This window comes from Rhincodon typus, chromosome 11, assembly GCF_021869965.1.
Source record: "Rhincodon typus isolate 14 chromosome 11, sRhiTyp1.1, whole genome shotgun sequence".
Taxonomy (NCBI): Eukaryota; Metazoa; Chordata; class Chondrichthyes; order Orectolobiformes; family Rhincodontidae; genus Rhincodon; species Rhincodon typus.
In genome coordinates, this window is record NC_063342.1 from 13,451,232 (window position 1) to 13,464,942 (window position 13,711).

General features: G+C 43.1%; 1 protein-coding gene across 2 annotated transcripts in view; it reads right to left on the minus strand.

Annotated features, from left to right (window-relative positions):
- The window catches only part of abcg1 (ATP-binding cassette, sub-family G (WHITE), member 1), a 65,412-nt gene extending 52,074 nt beyond the window's left edge, over window positions 1-13,338 (minus strand). For both annotated transcript variants that reach the window (XM_048603308.1, XM_048603309.1), the window contains exons 1-2: window positions 13,165-13,338; window positions 10,992-11,232 (exon numbers count right to left, since the gene is read on the minus strand). In XM_048603308.1, coding sequence (XP_048459265.1) covers window positions 10,992-11,211 — 220 coding nt within the window. In that variant the 5' untranslated portion in view covers window positions 11,212-11,232; window positions 13,165-13,338. The remainder of the gene's footprint in view (window positions 1-10,991; window positions 11,233-13,164) is intronic.
- Window positions 13,339-13,711: the final 373 nt, after the last annotated feature.

Genomic DNA, 13,711 nt, shown 5'->3' on the forward strand with positions numbered 1-13,711 from the left:
AGGGCCGAAGGGCCTGTACTGCGCTGTAATGTTCTATGTTCTATGTTCTAATGTTGAACATGTACCATTGAAAACTTGTGTTCCTTTGGAAATCAAAACATGCCTTCAGGGGTTTCAAAATTGTTTGCCCTTGGGAGATTTAGGCTGGAATACCATTTGTAACAGTCTATCCCCCCATAGTGATAAAAGTGTAGCTACTCACAGCTTCTCTGGTTTGTTAATTAAATCTCTCACAAGTTCATAATTTTGTCTTTGTGAATGGAAAATTTGCTAGCTCTGTTTCACATCTTCCGTCATTTTGACTGGAGTTAGGAGAGGAAAGTTTGCAGCCATTTTGTCTTACTCAGAGATGATCTAATTAAAAAGAGCTTACTCAATGTTCTGCTTCTTTGTTCCTTTTTTGCAATTTCCTGCATTTTTTAGCACATTTTGGAGGCTCTGAACATTCCTGTATTCCACTTTTAGTAGCTGTGCTTCTAAACAGTTCTTCAGGAATCAATCGCATTTCAGTCTGACCACATGTCATGAACTCAAAGGACAACAGACTTGCTTATACTATGTCTTTCTTGAACTAGCTATAAAATGGATGTCTCATGAGTGATTGCATTTCTGATCTAAATACTCCCTAGGGACTTAACAGCACTATTAGTTTAGACTGTGTTTAGAAAATGAGTTTTTCTTTAAATGTCACAGTTCAGAGTTGAATGGCATCATCATCATGAACCAACACCATCCCCATAACCCCTCTGGACACTCCCCTCAACATCCCAACTCCAATCTTTACTTGTGAGCTGAGCTGAAGCCTCAATGTAACTTTGAAACCAATGTAAAGGGGATCAGGAAGTCTGTTAGGTCAAGAGGAGAAAGGTGTCCCAAAGAAAAGATGCAAAATCATTATTATCACCAACACAATTCTGCAACCTTCCAACTCTTTCTTTAACACACTTTTGTATCATATGACAGCCTGCCAGAGAAATTCCTACTCTCCAATACACTTACTATCTTGTGATGGGCTATTTTCTGGTACATTTACCCACAGCCCATATCTCTGTTCAGATCTGCCGGGCAGCTATCTTTTGAGATCAACATATTAAATAAACACCCACTGGGCTTCCCAGTGCTGAGGTTAGAGAGTTTGAACCGTCCCTGCACAACGCCACAACCTCATTCAAATCCTGCTCCCATCTATTATTTTCAAGACTGAGAATCTAAAGGGGATGTACAGGTACAAAATTAAACATAAATGGTTTAGGGAAAAAGTGGTGAAGCTATGAGAAGAGCAATAGCAGAGGCACTGATTAAAACAGAGGCCAAGACAACATGATATGACAGGTTATATAAATATCTGAAGGAAAGGAGAATAAAGGAACACAGGAACAGGATGGGTATTTGGGATTAGGACTGTATGCGTGTGGAGGACAAATATCGGAATTAAATGATAGGGTCAAATGACCAGGGCATAAGGTATAATTCAGACGAGAATTTTACAGCAACTTGCTTGCCCGCAATGGCCCAGGCAAACGTATTTACAGCAGTGGGGCAATTAAATAGGTCAGATAGCTAACCACCATTTTCCCATCCACCCCACTCCACCTACAGCCCTGACCAGACCAGAACTCTAAACCACACAGCAAGGTCAGGGTGGTGGCTCACTAACACTCTAAGGCTTTTTCAGGCACTTAGCACATTAACGTGGTGATTAAAAACCTCAGTTTACCTCCACTGCCATCTGCCACTGCAGGGCAATAGGAAATGGGTGAAACTAGACTGGCTGTTCCCTCAGTTGGTGAAAGGGTGGGAAGAAAGAACGGCCTTAGGGCATGCCCTGTGTATTATGCCACCACAATGACCCTCGACATTGTACCCACACCTTAGTGCCTCTCTGCTTGGCCTCCAGAATCAAAGGGAAACAATGGATGTTCAATAAAGACTGGCCTTGCCCAGTGACATGTATAATCTGAGAATATATCAATGTTACTTATTTCAAAATGGGATGGTGAACACTAACTGTTTAACCAATGCGTGTGGACTCTGCAGGTACCAACCTCTCTTTCTCATGCTAGGGCGAATGCAGTAAGTAAAAGGTTAAATCACCATAATCCCAGAGAACCATTCTCTCATTAGAGAGAGACAACTGGTGGTGGCTTAACCTGAGGGTCACCACACCTCAGGCGAGGGGAGAGGGTGAGAAGGAAGAGTCATGTTCATGGTAACCTCAGGCTGTGTGGGAATCGAACCTGAGCTGTTGGCATCACTCTGCAACATAAATCAGCCATCCAGCCAACTGAAAGGCTCTTCCACTAAAGGAGGGGGAATCAAGAACAAGGAGAAATAAAACTAGAGTCAAACAATTTAAGAGGGAAATCAGGAAGCACCTTCTCCACACCAACAGTAAGAGAAATCGGGAATCCACTCCCTCAGAGAGCTGTGAATTTTGAAAGGAGGGGATGGCACTCATTGGGCTTCAAAAAACAAGACTGATCCAAAAGTTGAAGGGAAATGGTGAAATGGAGGCTCTATAAGGAACGGCCATGATCTAACGTAGCATTGAAGAGCAGAATAACTGTCCACTACAGCTATGTTCAGAAAGATGGTGACAGATAGTATTTGTCTGTCCACTGGGGGCTGTCCTGTCATCTCTGTGCCCAGGGTCATTTATAACAAGCTGTGGCAACAAGCTGGGGCTGGACAGGACAAAAGAGGTAAGGGATAATGAATAGGCTGATAACTCAGGAGCCCTGACTCTGAGAGAAAGTGAGGGCAGATGTTTGGCAACACTGCGTACAGACACTCATCACACACAGAAGGCTGACATTCCATTTTACCAATCCCTCTCATTTGCACTGCTATGATTTTAATAATGACTACTCTTAGTTCAAATGAAGGTTTGCTTGATTATAAAGGAGTGCGTGCCAACCAAGTGTGAATATCACTGATGTCTCTAAGCTGGCGATGGCGTTTGAGAAGCCATCAGCATTGGAGACCCATAGACAGCAATTTCTAGAAAAGTATTCCAGGGCATTCAAGCTTGAATTTTAACTCCAGGGGCAATATTTTCAGGTCAATATGGGGATTCAAGCCCAAACTGTGGAAGCCCGGCTATTTATCTGGGAGATAGTAAAAACTGCCGATGCTGGAGTCTGAGATAACACAGTGTGGAGCTGGAGGAACACAGCAGACCAAGCAGCATCACAGCAGCAAGAAAGCTGATGTTTGGGTCAGGACCCTTCTTCAGAACGTCAACTTTCCTGCTCCTCTGATGCTGCCTGGCCTGCTGTGTTCCTCCAGCTCCACACTATTTATCTGGGAACCATGTTGGGTACGGAATGCCGACATTTCCCACAAACAACACTCATTCCCCTCCTGTGCGCCCAAGACATGGCAAGGTAGCTTATTATCTCAATGCAGATGCCAATTCAGGCCACTAGGGAGAGGCTGGAAAATTCCAGTCAGCCTTCAGGACTCCTTACTCCTCCATCACCCACCGATAGACACAGTCAGTGCTCTGATGCACTCTCCCAAGTTGCAGGCCAGTCTTAGGAGGAAGACAATGGTCCTGGATCAGCCCGAGGATATGCACACAAATGCTTCAGCTACCTGGCTTTAATGGCTTTCCACCAGCACAGCAGGAGTCCAGCCGTGGTACCCAGTTCTTTTCAGTTTCACCAAAAACGGTACTGGGAGAGGGGGTCAGATTCTCTCTCTCTCTTTCTCTTTCTTTCTCTCCAGCTCACCTAAATGGCAGTCTGCATAGGCTTTACTGCTGGAGGGTCTTCTGTTGGCTCCATCAATTCTGAGAACTGACTCTCCAGCCTCTGTAGTGGGCGACTGCACCCTCTGTTTAGACCATATTTCCAAGTCTGTGTCAGCTAATTGTTGCCAACACTCAGCGCAGTGCCTCAATCTGCCCCCAAACACAGGTAGCGGAGGGGATATTCCTGCTCTTGGATTTTCACCAGAGCCGGTGAGAGGTTCTTCTTAGGAAGAGTCACTGGACCCGAAACGTTAACTCTGCTTTCTGTCCAGATGCTGCCAGACTTGCTGAGATTTTCCAGCAATTTCTGTTTTTGTTTCTGGCAGAGAGGGGCATTGACGCTCCGTAAGGCATTCCCAAGTGAGAGTGAAATCGCTTGCTCTGGTCTATCGACACGTTTAGTGACACAGCCCAGCCTCACTGGCTCATGGTTGGAAAGTTAAAGAGAGGAGCTGAGACAGGAACTTTGGAAAGCACATAGTCCGAATAAGCCTATCCCTTTCACCATCTCATGGAGCTCCCTACAGTGGGGAAGCAGCCATTCTGATGTGTATGATCTTTTGATCTCTCTGCCCTTGATCTCTCTGCCTATAAATTCTCTGTTTGTGTGCGTTTCTCTCACACTTCACCTGATGAAGGTGTTGCGTTCCGAAAGCTTGTGTTGAAATAAACCTGGGCTATAACCTGGTGTCATGTGACTTATGACTTTGTCCACCCCAGTCCAACACAGCACCTCCACATCATGTATTTGTCCCTATTAAGGGATTCAACTAACATTGCCAATCTCAGTTTTCTTGAAGAGTTACCACATTCTACATGTACATATTTCAAACTCAGGGTAGAGGTATTTCCACAAATTTTGTGGTCTTCTTTTAGACTATTAGTACTATGATCCACACTATAATTTCATGATTCCTTTTGCAAAATGAAGTCCTAGATTTTAATTTGAAAATTAAGAAACCAAGTCTTGTCTGCTGGCTTTTAAAGTCTATAATTTAAAGGTTCCACACGAAGGGGTATACTTTCATTTCTATCTAAAATTAAAGGGAGGTTGTCACTATCTGTCTTAATAACCAAGCGGCAGACCACTAAAAGATTTTTTTTTCATTCCCAATGCAAAGGAACAACATCAGGAATCTCCCAGATTTAAATGGCTTAAAAGTCACAGGAAGCATGGTTTAGTGCATGTTACATCCGCCATATACCCTCTCAACTTCCAATTGTACTGTGTGTACCTGTGTTTGCTTTCAGGCTGTAGGAACTTTATAAAGAATTCTGAAAGATATCAGAGCAGGAGAAGGCCATTCAGCCATAGAGTCTTTTCTGTTGTCCAATTACGTTACAGCTGAGTTATGGATCATCACCACTGTTCATTTTTTTTGTTCCATTTTCCTTGAATTTAAAAACTCTCACTCTAACTCTTCCTGTCAATCACTCCATGGCTTCACTCCTCCACATGTCTGCCGCCTCTTCAGCCTTTGACATCTCTGCATCATCAATGTCTCCATTGGTGGTTGTAACTTGCCACTGCCAATGCCATACTTGTTGGAATCCCCTCCCTAAGCCTCTCCACCCCTCCATTTCCCTTTCCCCCTTGAAGGTGCTCCTTAAGCCTATGGCTTCGGCCAAAACTTTTGCCACCTGACTGACAATCTCCAGCCGACCTCCGTGTCAAATGTTTCACAGATTCATACAGCATAGAAAAGGCCCTTCGGCCCATCGAGTCTGCACCGACGTAACTACCACCAAAAGTGAGCTAATCCCAATTTCTGCACTTGTCCCACATCCTTCAATGGTATGATATCTGAAGTACTCATCCAAATATGTTTTAAAAGTTGTAAGGTTTCCAGTCTCCACTATCTTCCCAGGCAGTGCATTCCAGATTCCCAGCACCCGCTGAATGAAAAAGTTTTTACTCAAATCCCTTCTGAATTTCCTGCCCCATACCCTAAATCAATGCCCTCTTGTGACTGACCCCTCAACAACTGGGAACAGCTGCTCTCTATTCACCCTGTAATACCCCTCATAATCCTACACACCTTAATTATGTACCCCCTCAGTCTTCTCTGCTCTGAAATAAACAATCCAAGCCTATCTAGTCTGTACCCCCTCTAATGCTATCACATCCTTCCTGTAGTGAGGTGATCAGAACTGCACACAGTACTCCAACTGTGACCTGACCAACGCTGTGCACAATTCCAACATTACCTCCTTGCTCTTATACTCTATGCCACGACTGATGAAATCAATTGTCCCAAATGTCACTTGGTAAAATTCCTGAAGTGCTTTGGAACATTTCACGATGCAAAAGGTGTAACATAAACGCAAGTTCTTTCTGTTGTTGCCCTTATGTGATAATAAATCTGTCATTTGGTCTTGGCACTTGGCAATACATCATTCACTGACTATTGGGGAGCACACTTTAGGAAACTTTTATCTAATTATTCTGTGAATAAATTTTAACAATCATATCTTTGTGTTCCAGCAGGAATACAATGCAGATTTTTTTCTGGAATTAATGTGTTCAGGGATGTTCTTTCCACACCTCTTCAGTAGGTTGGACTTGAAGAGAGGCTGAAGTGGCTCCAGAGGTGGGAATTGTACCACAAAACTCCTCCTGGTGGTGTGTATATGTATGTGTAAATTATATGGAAAGCAATGTTGGGATTTGAATGCTTTTGCAGTTCAAAAGCCCAATGACCATCGCTGTCCAGCTCACACATGTAGAATGATCTTTTGGGCAAGAAAATATGATCCTTGCACAGACTCTGCATGAGCATGCGTGCCTCACACTTTGGTTTGTAACACTCCTCAGTTGTGTTACGGGACATCTTATTGCATTTAAAGGTGTCTCCCAATAATTTATATTCATACTTAAATCCTTATGTACATATAAATGTGAATTATTGAGCAACACAGTGGCTCAGTGGTTAGCACTGCTGCCTCACAGCACCGCAGACCTGGTTCCAGCCTCAGGCTGTTGTCTGTGTGGAGTTTGCACATTCTTCCTGTTCTCATCTGGGTGCTCCAGTTTCCTCCCACAGTCTAAAGATTTGCAGGGTAGATGGTAAATGTGGGGTTGTGGGTATAGAGTAAGGAGCTGGGTCGAGGTTGGGGGGGGGAGGTGTTGCTCTTTGGAGAGTTGGTGTTGACTCAGTGGGCCAAATGGCCTCCTTCCACACTGTAGGGGTTCTATATGATCCTAAGTATTACTTTGTCAAAATGTTTGTATGGGTGTGTTGGTGATTATCTCTGCCCATTTTTGCTGATGTCTGTAAGCATGAAAGTGGTAGAGTTTGCATATTCATATGGCAGAATTGCATGTGTGGCGTGCCAAGTAGGCATAAGTGTATTTGAGTGTCAGTGTATGTAGGACGATGGGATCATGCTTGACTGTGATGTTTCCTTCATACCTGCCTCCCACCCTCCCCTCCCAGCATTCACTGTCTCGGTTTATGTCTGATAAATGGGTAAGAAATTGAATTGAGTTGAAGGAGCTTCATTGTCACATGTACTCAAATGAAAAGTACAATGAAAAGTTTACAGGTCGCCACGTTATGGTGCCATCTTAGATATAACGGTACCTAGGTACAAGGTTCTTAAGAACAAATTCTAAGGAAAAAAAAATTGTAAAAGTAAGGAAATGAAAAGTCCAGCAAATTAAAGGGGTCCTGTGACACAATAACCCAACAAGGTGTCAGCAGAGGAGGTTCGGTGGATAAAGTGAGAACAAAAACATTGCAGAGAAACGAAGTGCAAATCTAAAAGGTGTCGATGAAGTAAAGTGAAGTCAGTATCGCGACATGTGTATCTTTTTATCTGTCCTTTTGTCACACACAATCAGATATTCATTCGGTTCCAAGAACAGCTGGAGCCAGAATATCTTTGGGAAAATCCAGCTGGACTGTCCTATTTATCTTCTTTTAAAAATATGAAATGATGCAGCAATTACATTTGCTGCTTTTGTAACAATAAGGATGTTGGATCAAAATTTTTGATGTCAGATTTTCCTTGCATCCAAAGAGAATCAATCGTTAGCAATTCAAAGATGGGCTCTGTATGTGAATCGGGAATTCAGTATCAAAGTAAAATGTATAGTCCAAATCGAGGAAGTCAGCATTAAGGGTAGGAGTGCGACAATAATTTTGCACATTCTTCCTCGTGACAGAATTAGTTCAGACTGTCATTCAGCCTGACAGAAATAATGTAGTCAAGTGAATAGCTGAGCACAATAATGAGCTTAAATAAACCCATGACGTGCCTGATTTCAGTCACTGTTATGGATATGGAATTGTGCTACCATTGACAGGTACCGAGTCCCATTGATTCTGAAAGTCAAACAGCATGTTGTTCACACTCTCTGTCTCTCTCCCTTTGTCTCTCTCTCTCCCTCTGTCTGTCTGTCTCTCTTTCTTTGTCCCTTTCCCTGTATCTCTGTCTCTGTTGCGCTCTCTCTGTCTCTCTCTCTCTCTGTTTCTCCGTTCATCTCTGTCTCAATCTATCTCTCTGTCTCTGCCTCTCTCTCTCTGTCCCTCTCCCTCTTCCTAAACAGCAATATATTTCCCTTTTCCCTCGCGATCATGATGCCATCACAATAGACGCATCTTTTTTGCTCTGCCTTGCTTAATTTTATTATTTTATTCTTTTTGCTTGCAAAAAAACAAAAAGAAAACACCAGCTCATGAATCTACGCTCTCGTTTATTCAGGAAATCTCATCCCGCTGGATACATATTCTTTCTCCCCGGCAACAGCACAGTGGGAACCAATCAGCTGCTGAGCGCTTACCAAGCTTCAGCTGGAGGTTACTATCAGACAATGACCAACAGTAACCAGAGACTAAGCTGCTGTGTTACATTATGGTGCATTGCACCTGGTTCTCAGTCAAATTCTCCCCGTATATTAGAGGACATTTTTTTGCAGGGCTTTTTAAAATGATGTTATAAATAGCTGTAATACAAAAAAACAACTCACAGAGGTCAAGCACGATTGTTTCGTTGCAGGGAAAAGGAACCTTTGGTGGATATTTACACAAATCCTTAAAGGTGGTATGGCAGGTTGATAGCATGTTTCAAAAAAAAAACAAAGGCGTATTGATTCATCGGTTTGATAAATAGAGTAATTAAACATAAATGTAAACAATAAAAAACAACGCAAATAGAAATTGCTGGAGAAACACACAGCATGTCTGGCAGCATCTGTGGAAAGGAAACAGAGTTAGCCCTTCTTTAGAAGGGTCACTGGACTCGAAACATTAACTATATTTTCTCTCCACAGACGCTAGCAGACCTGCTGAGTTTCTCCAACAATTTCTGTCATGGTTTGTTCCAGCATCTGCAGTTACACATTTTATAAAAGTGAAGATGTCATATTCAAGCATTATAAATTAGTGTTTGGATAGGGTAATGTCGCTGGGCTAGTATCCAGAACTCTTGGGTTAATGTTCTCCAAACAGGGGTTCAAATCATACCATGGCAGATACTGAGATTTGAATTCAGTACAAATCTACAGTAAATAGAATCATAGAATCCCTACAGTGTGGAAACAGGCCATTCGGCCCACCAAGTCCACACTGCCCCTCCAAAGAGCATCCCACCCAGACCCATTCCCCTACCCCTGCATTTCCCATGTCTAACCCAAATATCCATGGGCGCTATGGGCAATTTAGCATAGCCAATCCACCTAGCCTCCACATCTTTGGACTGTGGGAGGAAACCCACACAGACACGGGGAGAACATGCAAATTCCACACAGGCAGTTGCCTAAGGCTGGAATCGAACCCAGGTTGCTAGTGCTGTGAGGCAGCAGTGCTAACCACTGAGCCACTGTGCCACCCAAATAGCTAGACTACTGGCGACCATGTAACCATTGTTGATTGTCATAAAAATGCACCTCGTTCACTATAGTCCTTTGGCGAAGACAATCTGCCATTACGTGACTCCAGACCCATAACAATATAGTTGACCCTAAACTGTGCTCTGGTCAATTAGGAATCGGCAATAAATGCTGGCCTAGGCAGTGACACCCTCATCCCATTAATTAAACAAATACGTGGTTCAGGAGAGAAGTAAAGGGTTTAATAAGCGTAGAGAGAAGAATTACTAAGGAACAGCTACTTCTGTTACGACTTTGGAAAAGTTATTCTTCATATAAGGTCACATAGTGGAGGATCTCAGGATGAGGTGAGGTTTTGATAGGGTAATTAGAAGAAAATTATTTTTCTTGGTGAGTGGGTCAATAACCAGAAGTCAGAGATTTAAAATCACTAAGAAATGGTCTAGCAGCAAGATGAGAATAATTCCACTCACAGCAGCTGGGATCTGAAATGCTATTCCTGAGAAAGTGGCAAAGCTGATTCCCTTAATAATGACTACTGCTGCAATCAAATTACCAGCTGTTCAGGTACTGATTATAATTTTAAACACCACACGTGGGATTCTCAGGAATCACGAAATGGCCAGGGAAAAGGGAAGGTCAAACTGATTATTTTTGTAAGCCAGATGGAGCACCACAAGAGACCGACAGGCCTTGCCCTTGCTACATCTCTGCACTCCCTCACTCAGAGACTCTCCCTCACTCCCCGCTACCTGAACAATTCCTTGTGGATCTTTGTGGGATCTCACCTCCTCCCTACAGAGTCCCTGCCAACACTGCAGCCGCCCAACAACCCTTAAGGCACAAATGCAAAACTTATTAGCAAGAGGGGTATCTCTTACCCATGATCTAACTGACACAACTGAGCTCCAATGACTCTTTGTGACGATGACTTTTGAGGCGAGAGTAAGGCAAATAATCCCTTGTTACTCATTGACAGAGAGTTGTGAGCCTACTAGGCCAGCATTGGTTCTTTGCAACCAATATATGTTAATTTCAGTCGCCATTCTCATTTAATGCTGCTTTGGTATCAATGAGGCTAAATAACAACAAACTCTGCACCTTAAGAGCAATGGACCAATTGTGAAGTGTTTTTGAAAGGGCCTGTGGGTGTGACAGGGTAATGGCAAGTGCCTTCAAATCCAGTCATAAAATTGGGCAACAGTCTGCATATTTGAACCAGCACTGCAATGAATATATAAACAATCTATGTAAGCACACCCATACTATACATAGATGTTGCATTATAATTGTACAGGCTCAGTATAATTCAATGTAACCAACAATGTTTGATCTCCATTGGTGCATACTGTTTACCCAATATGGAATTTTCACTAAATATTTCCAGGCAATATCTTTCCTTACCCTTCTTCCTCCACCATGGGCCTTCAGAGACAGAGTATGAGAGGTTTTTGAACTCAATAGTGACTGCAAGCCGCCTTGGCAAGTAAGAGAAGCGGTGGGCCTCTGTCACCCCATTTTCCACTTTCTTTAAACGCATCTGAAAGATGGGGGCATGTTGGGTGGCCATTCCATTTGAGACCACTTCATCTACTGAAACGCAGACTGATTTGGGGTCCGTCATGGGTTCTCTCCAGATACTGTCCTGTAACAACAGACAAAGAGACTTGATCAGAGCAAACGCTTTAGAAAGTATGGTTGACATTTTTCAAATAGAATTTCCATTGACTTCAAAGCTCTTTATTCACAGGCTGGCAAGAATTTAGTGCCTATCTTTAATAGATGGTGATGGCAATGACTTATTCAGACAATTAAGAGTCAACACATTGCTGTGGGTCTGGAATCTTACGTAGGCCAGACCAGCTTATTTCCTTCTTGGATGGGCATTACTGACTCAGTGGAATTTTTATTTTTTTTAATTTATTCACAGAATGTGGCTGGCTAGGGCAGCATTTATTGCCCATCCCTCATTACCCAGAGGGCAGTTAAGTATTAACCACATTGCTGAGAGTCTGGAGTCACATGTAGGCCAGACCAGGTAAGGATGGCAGTTTCCTTCCCTAACAGGGATGAGAGGACATCAATCAGGTAGTTCCATGGCCAACATATTCCATATTTATTGAATTAAATGAGTTGACATTCCCCAGCTGGGGATTTGAACCTGTGCCTCTGAATTATTGCTCCAGAGCTCTGGGTTACTGCTCCAGTCAACCTATCCCATTCGTGGATCTTGGAACATCCAGACACATGAAACCAGGCACAGTCCAGAGCAAGGAGGCAAGAATCTCAATTGCCCCTCCTACCTTCCACTCCTTTCTACCCCTCCACCTGCCCTCTTCCCAACAGGTATCTAGGATGACTGGGCATCCCATTCTGTAGGATGAATGGACTGGGGTGGGGTGAGGCTGGGGGGGGGAAGGGTTTTGCACTACCCAGTTTATTATGGCAGTAGCCCACTCTACCTATAACCTGCCTCAGGCAATCTCCTTCTAATACCAACCTGCCATTTACAAAGCCTCCAAAGGTCCCATCTACAAAACATTTCCCTGGTGCAAGTCATAGCACATATTAGAATCATGTTAATAATTGTCTTTTTTTTAAACAATAATAATAATAAATGCACCAGGGCAGGTGTCCTTTATCTGATGGGCTTGCTTTTTCTGTAGTGTTTTTCTGAATTTCTTTAAAGGGAGTTGGACACACAAAGAGACAACACCAAAAGCTGCCCTGCAACATTTACTGTCCATGTCATGAGACATGTCTGAAACGATGTGGCTGTACGAGAAAACTGTTAAGAGTTTACACTTTCGGCAGAGAACGAGTTCCTCGCTTCTGCCTCCTGCTAAGAGGAAAGCAGTAACGACCATCTTCTCCATCTGCCAGAAAGCAAACAAGAGCGGGGTTACTCTCGGTCAAAGCAGTTCAGAATGAATCTCCATGGGATACATAAACAGCCAGGATGACAGATAGCAGCATAATGCCAGAGGGGGAGCAGCTATCCAGTCACTAATCACCCCAAAATAAATACAGTAATCTATTCTGCGTTAAAATGTGGGGTAAAACATCAAAGCCACGAGCCCACATCCATGTTTCAAATCTAAAAATGGCACACACAATGCACAAATGTGTCAACTCAAAATAAAAACAAATAATCGCATTTGCTTAAATAAACAGGTGATGTTTGCAAATCTATTTCTGGTCTGTTTCCACACAGGGATTATCTTTTCTCTCTCTCGTTGATAACCTGCGTTTATTAAAATTTGCAATTTTCACCTTGGTAGTTGATCATTGCAGGGAACTTTCAGCAACCATCTCCAACATTTCACTCCGCAGTTCTGAGCAGGAATTAAATTGCAAACACAGCCTTCTGGATTCGTCATTTTTAAAACACTGACCATTTGCAACATTTCCAAACCATCCCGACACGTGAAATGACTGTCTCCTGACAAACACTTTTGTGCAACACATCAGCAATGTCAATATTACACAATTATTAGATGGTGTAAAGAAAATAAAAATCTTAGTAGTTTACCAGTTAAGACAACACTCGCGCACGCATTGCAAACACAAAACTTACCCTCCCGGAATGGTTCACTTTTCTCTCCGAAATAGTTGTTATCTTTTACCAGCGATAAAGTGAAAAAGCGAGGTGTTTTGATTTTCTGCTGTGGACCGGTAGCTTCCCCTTGTTCAGGGGCATGTGACTGGCGCTAGGCTCAGCCACGTCTGGGATGCAGGGAGGACAGGACTGGGAATGGTACCCAGAGAGAGCTGGAGCTCCTCGTGTGTCTGTATCTTCTCCTGTCTGTCTCTGCAACACACACACGCTCTGAGCACTAGCCAAAAAGGGCGGTAACAAACCACCTCCTAATTACTCTCCTGCATCGTATTCTCTCCCCTCCACTTTTATTCATTTTTATTCCCTCTTTTCTTTTCTCCCCTAAAATATGCATCTCTTCCCTCCTTGATCTCTTCCTCTTGTCTCCTCTCTTTATTTTCTCATTCCAATTTCCTTTTACTCTCTGCTTTCCCATGTTTTGTTTAGGTTTGATTTCCTTTATTAGTCTTTGTTTCTCCCACATTTCTTCCAGGCCTGTTTCTTTCTTCCTGCTTTTGAAAAAAGT